General features: G+C 34.6%; 2 protein-coding genes across 3 annotated transcripts; one reads left to right on the plus strand and one right to left on the minus strand.

Annotated features, from left to right (window-relative positions):
- Positions 1-881: 881 nt before the first annotated feature.
- On the plus strand, positions 882-1,445 carry LOC133311522 (uncharacterized). The gene has a single exon (XM_061512579.1). The coding sequence runs from the start codon at positions 894-896 to the stop codon at positions 1,443-1,445; it is 552 nt and encodes a 183-aa protein (XP_061368563.1). The 5' UTR covers positions 882-893.
- Positions 1,446-9,474: 8,029 nt separating this feature from the next.
- On the minus strand, positions 9,475-15,276 carry LOC133311498 (phosphoglycolate phosphatase 1A, chloroplastic-like). Of its 2 annotated transcripts, none has more exons than XM_061512553.1 (10): positions 14,876-15,276; positions 14,118-14,185; positions 13,905-13,997; positions 13,742-13,822; positions 12,144-12,215; positions 11,288-11,347; positions 11,150-11,202; positions 10,718-10,815; positions 10,315-10,414; positions 9,475-9,894 (listed from the first exon to the last, which is right to left on the minus strand). In XM_061512553.1, exons 1-10 carry the CDS (start codon positions 15,153-15,155, stop codon positions 9,684-9,686), a joined length of 1,116 nt encoding a protein of 371 aa, XP_061368537.1. In that variant the 5' UTR covers positions 15,156-15,276; the 3' UTR covers positions 9,475-9,683. The 2 variants fall into 2 exon arrangements, with proteins under 2 accessions (XP_061368537.1, XP_061368536.1); XM_061512552.1 differs by having other exon boundaries at positions 13,742-13,813; positions 14,876-15,272.
- Positions 15,277-15,861: the final 585 nt, after the last annotated feature.

Raw genomic sequence — 15,861 nt, forward strand, 5'->3', positions numbered from 1 at the left:
GGGTGGGGACTGGGGACCTTTGTGAAAGAGTTTATTCTTTAAAATTACGATGTAATCCCTAATTTGTATTTAAATATATTAACTAATGTATGTCTAAAATTATATTTCATGTATTTTATTTCTCATTTAACTAAAAGTTCTTTAATTATAAAGCTTCTCTCCAAAACATAGCTATAGTATACTAATTATCTCAAATCAAACTAATTAAGACTTTAATATTATTGGCCCAAAAAAAAACATGCATTCAAATTTGAAACATTGATTCTTTCTTTTTAGTACCCCCAAAAGATAAAGTTTTTATTTTTGACATTTTCACCTCTACGCTTAGAAGAATAATAAATTCACCGTAAGTAACACTTTAGGCACTTCTTATGGTACTTTCAGTATTTACTAAAATCAAAATGTTAAGATATATTTTTAACTCGCCTACGCAAAAGTGAAAATCATTTTAGCACAACTATGTTTACGAATCGGCAGTTACATTTAAAAATTGTAAATTAAAAAGTTCACAATAAACTAAAAAATGAATTGGGGAAGCTAAGAAACAAGTAATCAATCGAAAATAAATAAAAAATAAAAAATGCCAACACAAAAAGATGTTAAAAAAAGAAAAGAAAAAGAAAGAGAATAGGTCTTAGAAACTTACCGTTACAGCAAAGATGGCTTTTAATACTTTCCCCCCAACGGTCATATTCCAACATGAATGACAAAATATGACCGTTGTGCCTGGTGACCCCAGAATCTTACTATATTAACATCAAACCTAGCCAAATCAAAAACAACACAAGACAACCACTTCAGTTCACACATTCCATTGCTTCTTCTTCTTCTTCTTCATACATAGTTTCCAATTCCATACCATAAAGTTGCTTTCTTTTCCTTTCACAACCCAAATGGGTATCTCCATGAACAATGGGTCAGTGACTCCAAAACATTACCACATCCACAAGGTGTTCCTTTTCTGCAACTACATACTCTTGGGTGCAGCCTCTAGTTGCATCTTCCTCACCCTCTCTCTGCGCCTCTTACCTTCTCTGTGTGGCTTCTTCTTGATCCTTCTCCACGTCTTAACCATTGCAGGTGCTGTGGCAGGTTGTGCAGCTGTCTCAGGTGCTAACCGTTGGTATTCTGCTCACATGGTGGCCACAGTGCTCACTGCCATATTTCAGGGTTCAGTTTCGGTGCTGATATTCACAAGGACACAAGATTTTCTTGGGGAGTTGAAGTCTTATGTGAGAGAAGAGGATGCTTCTGTGATACTCAAGTTGGGTGGTGGACTCACTATTTTGATATTTTGCTTGGAGTGGGTGGTTTTGACACTTGCATTTTTCTTGAAGTATTATGCTTATGTTGAAGGTGGTAATAATGGAGTTGTTGCTATGAGGAGTGCTAAGGTGCAGCAAGAAGAGGATTTGAAGGATTGGCCATGGCCTTTTCAAGTTTAATTGCTTTTCAATCAAGAAACAACACTCTTTTTTCTGCTCATGCTTCTTTTTCAGTTACGAGTTCTCTGTTAGTCATATTCTTTGATTCGTTGGAGAATTTGATGTTATTTCTATCTCCTAATAGATGTGTGTTTGCCTTTTAATTACCATTTAAGGATGGCAGGTCAAAAGGGTATCCGTTTCATATTGTAATTAGTTGTTTGGGTGCTTTTTTTTTTTCTTTACTACTATCTTTGTCTTTGTTAGTGTACATCTAATATCTCCTTGTTGTCAATGAGAATTTATGAGAATTTCAGTTATTAAGTAACATTTTTTGGCCCATTTTATTTGGGAAAATATTTGAGTGATCATGGCCCATGTGCTCCTTCCATCAAGTAATACAAAAATTTTAAATAAGTTTCATAAATTTTATTGCAACATTTTTACACTTTTAACATTTAAAAAAATGTAAAGTGATGTTTATAACTATCGAAATTATGTGGAGATTTTAAAAAATCCTAAACCCTAAAACCTTAGATATAATTTTATAATTAATATATCTAAGTGAAAGCTTAATTAAATTGTAAAAATTTTAGAAACAAAAAAATTATAATGAAAATTTGAGAAATCATAAGAGACACGAGATACGAGACACCCTCCACCAATACCACCATAAAAGACACTGTCAAGCCTTTATACACGACCAAATCTGATTGTTTACACGATCAAATCTGATTGTTTTTTTTTCTTGTTTTTTCCACTCAAACTCTCTCTTCAATGGCTAAACCCTAAAACCTTAGATATAATTTTATAATTAATAAATCTAAGTGAAAGCTTAATTAAATTGTAATAAATTTAGAAGCAAAAAAATTATAATGAAAATTTGAGAAATCATAAGAGACACGAGATACGAGACACCCTCCACCAATACCACCATAAAAGACACTGTCAAGCCTTATACACGACCAAAGATCAAATCTGATTGTTTTCTTTTTTCTTGTTTTTTCCACTCAAACTCTCTCTTCAATGGCTGAACCCAGAAGCAAAAAAAAATAGAAGTCATTTGTGATTAAATTTTACATGAATAAAATCCCTAAATCCTAAACCCTAAAAGGCTTAGATATAATTTTATAATTAATAAATATCTAAGTGAGCTTAATTAAATTGTAAAAATTTAGGAAACAAAAAAATTACAATGAAAATTTGAGAAACATAAAAGACACGAGATATGAGACACCCTCCACCAATACCACCATAAAAGACACTGTCAACCTCAACAACAAAACTTACATTGTTTCCACGACCAAATCTGATTATTTTCTTTTTTCTTGTTTTTTCCATTCAAACTCTCTTTTCAATGGCTGAACCCTATAAGTCACTTGTGATTAAGCTTTACATGAATGGTGCAAAACGTTCAAGAACTGTAGAAGAAGAGTGCCAACAATTGGAGATCGCTCATTTTCGTTACAAGAAAATGAGAAACGGGGCTTACGAAATTTCTCCGCCATTGGGAATGAATAGAACGACTCAACACCCACCAACAAAACTATACATGATCAAAACTGATTGTTTTCTTTTTTCTTGTTTTTTCCACTCAAACTCTCTTCAATGGCTGAACCCCAGAAGTCACTTGTGATTAAGCTTTACATGAATGGTGCAAAACGTTCAAGAACTGTAGAAGAAGAGTGCCAACAAATAGAGATCGCTCATTTTCGTTACAAGAAAATGAGAAATGAAATTTCTCTGCCACTAGGAATGAATAGAACGACTGAACACCCACCAACAAAATCTTTCATCAAAGAAAAATCCAAAAGAAAATCCTAAACCCTAATCCCTAATGGCTGAACCCCAGAAGTCACTTGTGATTAAGCTTTACATGAATGGTGCAAAACGTTCAAGAACTGTAGAAGAAGAGTGCCAACAAATGGAGATCGCTGATTTTCGTTACAAGAAAATGAGAAATGAGGCTTCTGAAATTTCTCCGCCAATGGATATGAATAGAACGACAGAACACCCACCAACAAAATCATTCATCAAAGAAAACCCCAGAAGTCACTTGTGATTAAGCTTTACATGAATGGTGCAAAACGTTCAAGAACTGTAGAAGGAGAGTGCCAACAAATGGAGATCGCTCATTTTCGTTACAAGAAAATGAGAAACGAGGCTTATGAAATTTCTCTGCCATTGGGAATGAATAGAACGACTGAACACCCACCAACAAAATCTTTCATCAAAGAAAACTCCCGAAGTCACTTGTGATTAATCTTTACATGAATGGTGCAAAACGTTCAAGAACTGTAGAAGAAGAGTGCCAACAAATGGAGATCGCTCATTTTCGTTACAAGAAAATGAGAAACGAGGCTTACAAAATTTCTCCGCCATTGGGAATGAATAGAACGACTGAACACCCACCAACAAAACTATACAAGAACAAAACTAATTGTTTTCTTTTTTCTTGTTTTTCCACTCAAACTCTCTTCAATGGCTGAACCCCAAAAGTCACTTGTGATTAAGCTTTACATGAATGGTGCAAAACGTTCAAGAACTGTAGAAGAAGAGTGCCAACAAATAGAGATCGCTCATTTTCGTTACAAGAAAATGAGAAATGAAATTTCTCTGCCACTAGGAATGAATAGAACGACTGAACACCCACCAACAAAATCTTTCATCAAAGAAAAATCCAAAAGAAAATCCTAAACCCTAATCCCTAATGGCTGAACCCCAGAAGTCACTTGTGATTAAGCTTTACATGAATGGTGCAAAACGTTCAAGAACTGTAGAAGAAGAGTGCCAACAAATGGAGATCGCTGATTTTCGTTACAAGAAAATGAGAAATGAGGCTTCTGAAATTTCTCCGCCAATGGATATGAATAGAACGACAGAACACCCACCAACAAAATCATTCATCAAAGAAAACCCCAGAAGTCACTTGTGATTAAGCTTTACATGAATGGTGCAAAACGTTCAAGAACTGTAGAAGGAGAGTGCCAACAAATGGAGATCGCTCATTTTCGTTACAAGAAAATGAGAAACGAGGCTTATGAAATTTCTCTGCCATTGGGAATGAATAGAACGACTGAACACCCACCAACAAAATCTTTCATCAAAGAAAACTCCCGAAGTCACTTGTGATTAATATTTACATGAATGGTGCAAAACGTTCAAGAACTGTAGAAGAAGAGTGCCAACAAATGGAGATCGCTCATTTTCGTTACAAGAAAATGAGAAACGAGGCTTACAAAATTTCTCCGCCATTGGGAATGAATAGAACGACTGAACACCCACCAACAAAACTATACAAGACCAAAACTAATTGTTTTCTTTTTTCTTGTTTTTCCACTCAAACTCTCTTCAATGGCTGAACCCCAAAAGTCACTTGTGATTAAGCTTTACATGAATGGTGCAAAACGTTCAAGAACTGTAGAAGAAGAGTGCCAACAAATGGAGATCGCTCATTTTCGTTACAAGAAAATGAGAAATGAAATTTCTCTGCCACTAGGAATGAATAGAACGACTGAACACCCACCAACAAAATCTTTCATCAAAGAAAAATCCAAAAGAAAATCCTAAACCCTAATCCCTAATGGCTGAACCCCATAAGTCACTTGTGATTAAGCTTTACATGAATGGTGCAAAACGTTCAAGAACTGTAGAAGAAGAGTGCCAACAAATGGAGATCGCTGATTTTCGTTACAAGAAAATGAGAAATGAGGCTTCTGAAATTTCTCCGCCAATGGATATGAATAGAACGACAGAACACCCACCAACAAAATCATTCATCAAAGAAAACCCCAGAAGTCACTTGTGATTAAGCTTTACATGAATGGTGCAAAACGTTCAAGAACTGTAGAAGGAGAGTGCCAACAAATGGAGATCGCTCATTTTCGTTACAAGAAAATGAGAAACGAGGCTTATGAAATTTCTCTGCCATTGGGAATGAATAGAACGACTGAACACCCACCAACAAAATCTTTCATCAAAGAAAACTCCCGAAGTCACTTGTGATTAATCTTTACATGAATGGTGCAAAACGTTCAAGAACTGTAGAAGAAGAGTGCCAACAAATGGAGATCGCTCATTTTCGTTACAAGAAAATGAGAAACGAGGCTTACAAAATTTCTCCGCCATTGGGAATGAATAGAACGACTGAACACCCACCAACAAAACTATACAAGACCAAAACTAATTGTTTTCTTTTTTCTTGTTTTTCCACTCAAACTCTCTTCAATGGCTGAACCCCAAAAGTCACTTGTGATTAAGCTTTACATGAATGGTGCAAAACGTTCAAGAACTGTAGAAGAAGAGTGCCAACAAATGGAGATCGCTCATTTTCGTTACAAGAAAATGAGAAATGAAATTTCTCTGCCACTAGGAATGAATAGAACGACTGAACACCCACCAACAAAATCTTTCATCAAAGAAAAATCCAAAAGAAAATCCTAAACCCTAATCCCTAATGGCTGAACCCCAGAAGTCACTTGTGATTAAGCTTTACATGAATGGTGCAAAACGTAGAACTGTAGAAGAAGAGTGCCAACAAATGGAGATCGCTGATTTTCGTTACAAGAAAATGAGAAATGAGGCTTCTGAAATTTCTCCGCCAATGGATATGAATAGAACGACAGAACACCCACCAACAAAATCATTCATCAAAGAAAACCCCAGAAGTCACTTGTGATTAAGCTTTACATGAATGGTGCAAAACGTTCAAGAACTGTAGAAGGAGAGTGCCAACAAATGGAGATCGCTCATTTTCGTTACAAGAAAATGAGAAACGAGGCTTATGAAATTTCTCTGCCATTGGGAATGAATAGAACGACTGAACACCCACCAACAAAATCTTTCATCAAAGAAAACTCTCGAAGTCACTTGTGATTAATCTTTACATGAATGGTGCAAAACGATCAAGAACTGTAGAAGAAGAGTGCCAACAAATGGAGATCGCTGATTTTCGTTACAAGAAAATAAGAAACGAGGCTTCTGAAATTTCTCCGCCAATAGAAATGAATAAAACGACTGAACACCAACCAACAAAATCTTTCATCAAAGTAAACCCCAGAAGTCACTTGTGATTAAGCTTTACATGAATGGTGCAAAACGTTCAAGAACTGTAGAAGAAGAGTGCCAACAATTGGAGATCGCTCATTTTCGTTACAAGAAAATGAGAAACGAGGCTTACGAAATTTCTCCGCCATTGGGAATGAATAGAACGACTGAACACCCACCAACAAAACTTTACATGACCAAAACTGATTGTTTTCTTTTTTTCTTGTTTTTTCCACTCAAACTCTCTTCAATGGCTGAACCCCAGAAGTTACTTGTGATTAAGCTTTACATGAATGGTGCAAAACGTTCAAGAACTGTAGAAGAAGAGTGCCAACAAATGGAGATCGCTGATTTTCGTTACAAGAAAATTAGAAACGAGGCTTATGAAATTTCTCCGCCATTGGGAATGAATAGAACGACTGAACACCCACCAACAAAATCTTTCATCAAAGAAAACCCTAGAAGTCACTTGTGATTAAGCTTTACACGAATGGTGCAAAACGTTCAAGAACTATAGAAGAAGAGTGCCAACAAATGGAGATCACTGATTTTCGTTACAAGAAAATGAGAAACGAGGCTTATGAAATTTCTCCGCCATTGGGAATGAATAGAACGACTGAACACCCACCAACAAATCTATACATGACCAAAATTGATTGTTTTCTTTTTTCTTATTTTTCCACTCAAACTCTCTTTAATGGCTAAACCCCAGAAGTCACTTGTGATTAAGCTTTACATGAATGGTGCAAAACGTTCAAGAACTGTAGAAGAAGAGTGCCAACAAATGGAGATCGCTAATTTTCGTTACAAGAAAATGAAAAAACGAGGCTTCTGAAATTTCTCCGCCCATGGAAATGAATAGAACGACTGAACACCCACCAACAAAATCTCTCATCAAAGAAAACCCCAGAAGTCACTTGTGATTAAGCTTTACATGAATGGTGCAAAACGTTCAAGAACTGTAGAAGAAGAGTGCCAACAAATGGAGATCGCTCATGTTCGTTACAAGAAAATGAGAAACGAGGCTTACGAAATTTCTCCGCCATTGGGAATGAATAGAACGAATGAACACCCACCAACAAAACTATACAAGACCAAAACTGATTGTTTTCTTTTTTCTTGTTTTCTCCACTCAAACTCTCTTCAATGGCTGAACCCCAGAAGTCACTTGTGATTAAGCTTTACATGAATTGTGCAAAACGTTCAAGAACTGTAGAAGAAGAGTGGCAACAAATGGAGATCGCTGATTTTCGTTACAAGAAAATGAGAAATGAAATTTCTCCGCCACTAGGAATGAATAGAACGACTGAACACCCACCAACAAAATCTTTCATCAAAGAAAACTCCAGAAGAAAATCCTAAACCTAATCCCTAATGGCTGAACCCCAGAAGTCACTTGTGATTAAGCTTTACATGAATGGTGCAAAACGTTCAAGAACTGTAGAAGAAGAGTGCCAACAAATGGATATCGCAGATTTTCGTTACAAGAAAATGAGAAACGAGGCTTCTGAAATTTCTCCGCGAATGGAAATGAATAGAACGACTGAACACCCACCGACAAAATCTTTCATCGAAGAAAACCCCAGAAGTCACTTGTGATTAAGCTTTACATGAATGGTGCAAAATGTTCAAGAACTGTAGAAGAAGAGTGCCAACAAATGGAGATCACCCATTTTCATTACAAGAAAATGAGAAACGAGACTTATGAAATTTCTCCGCGATTGGGAATGAATAGAACGACTGAACACCCCACCAACAAAACTATACATGACCAAAACTCATTGTTTTCTTTTTTCTTGTTTTTTCCACTCAAACTCTCTTCAATGGCTGAACCCCAGAAGTCACTTGTGATTAAGATTTACATGAATGGTGCAAAACGTTCAAGAACTGTAGAGCTGATTTTCGTTACAAGAAAATGAGAAACGAGGCTTCTGAAATTTCTCTCTGTCACTGGGAATGAATAGAACGCCTAAACACTCACCAACAAAATCTTTCATCAAAGAAAACTCCACAATATTGTGAAGAACTGCATCCCAAGTTTGTGAGTTGAAGAAGGAAGGTACAGAGAGCAAGAATGAGAAGAAACAAAGGGCAGATAACATGGACAGAAACAAAAAGATGGAGTGTTGGGGATGGTGTCCAAAGACGACAATGGCCGTAATGGGAATCATAAGCCGGATGATCAAACTCGGGTTACAGAGGTTGAAAACCAAGGAGGATCCAACCCTGGAACTACATTGGGTCAATGCCCCATGTGCTTCCATCAAGAGATTGACACTTGTATAAAAAAAAAAAATTCTCTCTTCTTTCTCTTCTATCCCAATTAGTTGTTTGTGCAAAAATGAGTTTTATATGATAGTAAATTAAAATTAAATCCAAAGTATATTTTTTTATATAACAAAAATGCCATTCAAAAAAGAAAATCAAAAGAATTGTTTGTGCTTTCCATTTGGATAAGTAAATTAAAATTAAATCCAAAGTATTGTTTTATATATAACAAAAATGCCATTCGAAAAAGAAAACCAAATTAATTGTTGTGCTTTCCATTTGGATAAAGATTTGTTTTTTACTATGAAATTAAATGTGTTTATTGTCATTTGTACTCGTTCGATTGGACATTCATTGCTCAGACATGGATTAATATGAAATATAAGTTTAAGTAAATGAGTTTTATATGACAGTAAATTAAAATTAAATACATAAAGTGTTTTTATGTATTAAAAAAAAAAGGCCATTCGAAAAAGAAAATCAAAAGAATTTTCCTATTTTCTTCTTACTTCTTAAAAACTTTTTGGGAATACATCTGGAGCTTTCACGGAAAGAAAATCTGAAACTGTGTATGGAGTTTTTGGTCACACTGAGAGTACAAGAGTTTTGCAGCCACCATTTTGTGCAAACAAAATATCAGTGTCTATCTAATCTGTCCCAAACATAATTTACTTTTCTGATTGATCAATCAACCTTAAAAAACCAATATGAAACATAAATTAAAATAAACACCAAGTAAAATTGTGAACAAGTTTTATATCAACAGCAATTTAAAATTAAAATAACATAAAAACCATTTGAAAAAGAAAATGAAAAGAATTTTATTTTATTTTAATTATACTTCTTAAAGTAAAATAATTAAGAAAAACTTGTACAAACATTATCCTCAGCCCACCATTTACTTCTTAGATATACTATTTGGGGATAATCTCATAAAGTGTGTAGTCATACAGGTGCAGCTTTCAGGGAAAGAAAATCTGAAATTTTGTTGGTATAGAAGTCTGGTTGTATGGCGTTGTTAGGACTCTGAAGCATGGCCAGTGTGGTGACCCCTGAGAGGACAAGAAGGGTTTTGCAGCCACCATTTTGTCCAAACAAAATATCAGTGTCTAATCTGTCCCCAACCATACATATCTGTGACTTCGAAATGCCAAATCTGTTACAATAAAATTACAACAGAGTCAAGGGTCTTGAGCAAATTTTTTTTTTTTTTTTATGAGAAACATTAAACTCATTTGAGAAGAAAAAAGAGAAGAAGAAAACATGGACCCACGTCCTTTTGTGTGTGTGTAGGAGATAAATAAAATTAAACCCTTTATTTATACTGTAAAATTATGCATCTTATTTATATGTGTGCCTCTGGGTATAATATAGACATGCATAATAATGTTACATGCAAAATAACTATATGGGGACAAGGACACTTTGTCAAATAGTTTGATTTTTTTTTGGTAAACAAATAGTTAGATTTTTATTATGCAACATGTCTTCTCATAGGAAAACCATGTAAAAACTAACCAAACAACAATATGCCATTCACTTAAGAATATGAAATAAGGCAATAGAAAAACTTCACTTGTTTGCCAAGTAGTCCATCATAAAAGTAGAGGGTTTTCCAACGACTAGTGGTTCACGTTGAGTAGATCCACTGATAGCACTAACCATGGAGCCCCCACCTGAAATTAAAGTGCAACAAAGTATAGCATATTTGAATATTTGAATACAAATTTAAGAATGATTAGCTATGGGGATAATAACAAGCAACTGCAATATCATATTCCACCACGTAATTGATTGTGTTGAATATAATTATAGTAGAGTTTGTAATATAGCCTGCTTGGAACCACCTATTTGGCTATTTTGTTAATGCAATCTAACTTTCTAATTGTAGTATGATAATGAAAATTTGAAAAACTCACTTGATTATTATTATTATGTACAATGTCATAAATCAATAGTAAGAGGGAAGAAGGACAAACCTGCCCATTCTTGAGCGTCTGTGAGATGAGTGACAGCATCTCGATTTGTAGCAATGAAAAGACATCCAGGGTTTTCACGTATACAAAGTGTTCCATACCTATCAACAAGGAGTAAAAAGTGGTATTTAATAAATTATACAGAATTTCTATTCACCTTATCAGAATTTTGAAATAGAACTTTCACACTTGCTAAAATACATCATGTAGTTTTGTAAAATATTTCATGCTGATATAACCCAGAATTGGTTCACAAAGGGGAAAAAAGTCATCTTCTGCATGTACAACTACAAATCTAAAAAAACATATCTTTTGCATGGAATTTGAATCCACTTACTGCAACACTTTATTTGGGGGGAAAAGTGTTACATGTTTTTTTTTCAACCACGACTTCTTAATTTTTCAATCACAAGGTGTCGGTGTTTGAAATCTTACTGGACTTTATAGTAGTTGAAGTAGCGATCAAACCCAACAACAACCGCTCCAACCTAATAATAAACACTCTTTTGATATGAACTACAAATAATATTAAATAAAAAATCGGCAATTATCAAGAAAGGCATAAGTACATACATTTTTATCATGCTCCATCAAATACCCTGGCTTCAGCTCTATCTTTTTCCCACCGTCTTCCTAAAGAACAATGCACACAAAGAAGAGCAAGAGAGAATCATACATAATATATAATTCCATACTAAAAGAAATATTTAATATATGCATTCCATATGAAATTATGTTTAATCAACAAAACCTCAACGCAATTAGGTCGCCCTTGTTCATTAGAACAAGAAATGTTTGAGCGACAAGAAGATTTCACCTAATCGATGACACAAGCAACCCTGAACTAAATTTGGCTTTCAAGTAATGTCTCTCATTCTTAGGAAATGTCTTCTCTGACATGCATAGATAAATGTCCTCTGACTCCTTTCATGCCTGTCAATGATCAGCTCTCCCAAGAGCTTATGCTATTAGGTGAAAGCTCATGAATGGTTTTATATCTAACAATGTCATTCTTTCATATTATGATATGAAGCAAAGTGAATCTGTCTGGATCATTTTCTCTACATTTAATTATTATTTTAGGATTATATTTCTTATTAGCTTCTCCTTCACCCTTGGAAACACCTACAAGTATGATATACATCTTGTTGTACACTAGTTTTTCTTAGGTAAATGATGTACACTAGTTTTTGTTAGACTTTTAACTACCTTGCTTCTGCTTCTATTAATCTGAAACCCATTCACCCATGCAACAGATGATGGAGACTATTTTATGCCATGCATTATCACCCAAACCCAGTCTAAAAGAGCAGATTTAAAAGCATATAAAAGATTTAAAAAAACATATGGTAAGAGCAAAGTAATCAGATTTAAAAGCATATAACAGAGTCGGCAGTAAAACTTTTGCATATTGGAACTCAATACATACTGGCCCACCAAGGTACTGATATCCAGCAAGCTCAAGCTCCTTCAAGATGCCATCTTCTCCAATTACATAAACCTAAATCATGCTCATATATCAGTCCTTCACTTTCAATTTCATACACTGGTTTTAGTAATAGTTAAGATAGTGAAAGATATTGCATTCAAGCGTAACATAAATAAAAAGAAGATAATTTTGTATAGTATTGCTCGAGAAATAAAGTTTACATAAACCAAGCAAGCATTAAGTTCAGCAATGCAATTACTATAAGAGTTTGCAAATGAATATGGCCAGCTTTACTTATCCCTTGGTTGGCCCTAAAATCACTTAAATTCCAAGCTTCAAAATGTGTCATATAATTTATCTTAGGCCATATGGTATTCTAATTAGCAGTAGGTGCCTCTCCATTACTACAGAAACAACCAAGCCTGGTCCCACTAGGTGTCTCAACTACATGGATCAATCAATGCCGCTGCCAACTAGGCTCTATCAAAAACCAAATTTTCAACAAATACATTTTGAGCAAGGCCTCTTTTAATGGTTTCTTCTAAAGCTTTCTTGGTTCTTCCTCTACCCCTTTTAAACCTATAGGAAAATCTTTTGTTAGACCTCCATACTAATGATTACTAGGAGCCTCATCATACATATCCTTTATAGATCAAATATACTTTAACACGAACTCCTTTGCCCCACCATTATACCAAACAAAACAACAACAAAAAATGGTGCTTCTTACTGGTGCAGCTTTACAGAAGGCATATGAGTAAAGGACACACTTCGCATTTCAGGAATTAAGTGATTTCAAATTCTAATATTTGAATATTCTATCAACAGAAGTAACAAACAGGGAACTTTATACTGGCAGAAAAAACCACAGGGCTGAAACGACACATTCTAAGAGCCCGACTTAAATTATTTTGGGCTTAATTATAAAGGGTAGAGTGAATTTATTTACAAATGTAAAGAGAAAATGCCAAACAGAATTATGGCAAAAAAATTTAAAGAAAGGGGGAAAAGGTCCAATGCAGAAAATGGTTTGCTAGAGGATGCAAAGCATCCCCCTCTACTAGTCAACTACATCAATATAAACTACTTTGTAAATCATCTTTTAAATGAATATATATTGTAATGATATCATGGCTAGTATCGATAAATTAAGGTAGCAAGTATTAAACAGATCAAAACTAAAATGTAAAATTTTTGGACTTCTAAATTTTAGGAGAATTACACTGACCTTCCCTAAAGTTAGCATATATTACACTGACACCTGTCTTGTTCGGGAAATTGCACTGGCATCCGTTACTTTATGTATTGTTCTTAGACCCTGATACCCTTCTTTGTCTAATGAATTGCACATACCCCCCTACTTTATGTACGAACCCTATACAAAGTCCTCTTGAAAATAAAAAGCAAGGGAGGTAGATGAAATTTCCCAAACAAAAAGGGTGTCAATGAAATAATCACTGAATTCAAGGGAGCTCAGTGAAATTACCCCTAAATTTTAACTGGTGCTCCATCATAGGTTAGAAAAGTTCCAGGCTTGGGGATTCAATGCTTAATATTAGTTTCAATCATACTGATAGGCAAAAGATGCTACATGTTACCTTTTTATCTTTTGGGAAATCAATGGACTTCAAATATGCAGCAGTTGCAAAAGATGATGCAAAAATCTCCTCCTGAAATAACTCAATAGTTAAAGATCATGATTATTAATTAAACAATTTCTGTGCAAACATAGGAAGTGAAGAACAACAAATGTGGACTAACCTCGCTGACATCCAGGCCAAGTGTCTCAAACTTCTTTCCATATTGCTTCCTAGACTTTGTAGAGTTGTTGGTGACAAAAACTAATCTTTTGCCCTAAAACAGTTTTTCAATAGACCCGAATCTCAGTTTGTAGATAAGGAACAATAATAAATTGAAAAACAGTTAATATTCACACTTGTTGGTAAATGCCTAGTGTTTCAGTAGTACACAAACCTTTGACCGAAGCATGTCAAGTGTTTGAGGCACTCCTTCTATTAAGCTGTCACCCTTCCATATAACTCCTGCAAATTAAATTTTAATGGAAAAGGAAACTCTAATAAGAAGGTATATTAAAGAAACCAAGGGTATAAATTAAGAAAAATAGAATAACAAGCAAGAGAGAGTGAACACTTGGAGAGGATCAAGCCTCCAAAGCCTTGAGCTTATAAGTATCATATGATAAGAACCCCAAGACCATAACATCTGTGAGGGACCAAACTGAATGTACATCTAAGGCAATAAAACATTGTTTTACAAAAGAAAGAAAGAAAACACATGTAGTTAAGTTCATGCGATTTCCATCAAATGTGAAATATTCCCGTTTTGCCACCTCCTGGAAGTTTTCACAAAGTGGAAGCAAAGCAATGATTATAACACTAACCTTAAAATGATCCATAATTAGAATTCAAAAAATGAAAAAAAAAAAAAAAAAAAAATGCTTTTAGATCCTAGCAAAATTAACAGGATGTACCTATCATCTAATAATGTTACTAACACAGACATTCCTTCTCATAGAACTTACAACAAAATTTTAATCATCCCCATTTATTAAATCAATACAACTTTGACTTTGAACAAGTTTCTATAGAAAAAAAAAAAAAAACTCATTTGTAAAATCACTAAAATGAAATAAGATATACTTTATTTTAGAGATTCCTAGAAGAATAACTCAAATTTTCATGGGAGGGGAAGTGAGAATCAGATTAACATACCATCACAATCGAAGATAAACGTCTCAACAGAATCAATGAGCTCATCGGCATTCTTGAGTGGCTGCGCCAATGCACGAGTTGTGAAGGTTCCCATTCCAGAACGATTAGAATTAGATTTTGCCTTTCTTTTCCACGTGATAATAGCAGAGTTTGATAATAATGAAGGGTTATTACGGGAAGGGTAAGAGAATCTAAAATTTCTAGGAATTGAATGGAACCATGACATATGATTATAACAAACACCAGTAACACTCTGAACTATAGTGCTGCTCCTAAGCATCTTTATATTTTTTGCTTTTTTCTTTTTTATTCTTGTGGTGCTGTGTGTTGGTGACACCCAACTAACAAAGCCAAGTATAACTAAGATTTAGCAGGAGCCGCACGTTTGAGTGGACGAGGAACATGCCTTTTTGGATCATAATCTCATGCCCAACCTGAATTTTGTTATTTTGTATGGATGCAAATTTGTAGAGGTGGTAAAACGAGTCCGTCCCGTCCTGTCGCCCACCTGTCAACAGTGGGTTGGTCTATTCTGTTCTGTATTTTGATATGGGTTGAAAATCGCAATCCACTCTATTTTGTGATGGATTGGCGGGTCAACCCGTCTAAAAAATAAAATAAAAATTAAAAATAAATTATATTTTATTAATTTTATAATACTTCTTAATTTCATTTCACAATCCTTTAACTTTTTTTCAATCTCAAACCTAAATGTATAATATTATTCAGTCAAATACTTTTATGAACTTATTTTTGCCTCAATATATGAATAACCTTTGTAATAAATAAAAAATTTCTTCTTTATTTTTTTTTTGGGGAGTACTAAGACAAAAAAAAAAAATTCATATCACAAAAGCTCAAGAACAAATAAAATACTACCAATTAGTAAAAAAAAAAAAGATGACCTGCGAGCCAACCTGCCCCAACCCACTGCAACCCATTTTGACCCACAACTAAGCGGGGCGGGTTGAGGTGGGTTGGTGGGA

Source organism: Gastrolobium bilobum, unplaced genomic scaffold, assembly GCF_033153095.1.
Source record: "Gastrolobium bilobum isolate Gb01-03AN ecotype WA unplaced genomic scaffold, APGP_CSIRO_Gbil_v1 utg1846, whole genome shotgun sequence".
Taxonomy (NCBI): Eukaryota; Viridiplantae; Streptophyta; class Magnoliopsida; order Fabales; family Fabaceae; genus Gastrolobium; species Gastrolobium bilobum.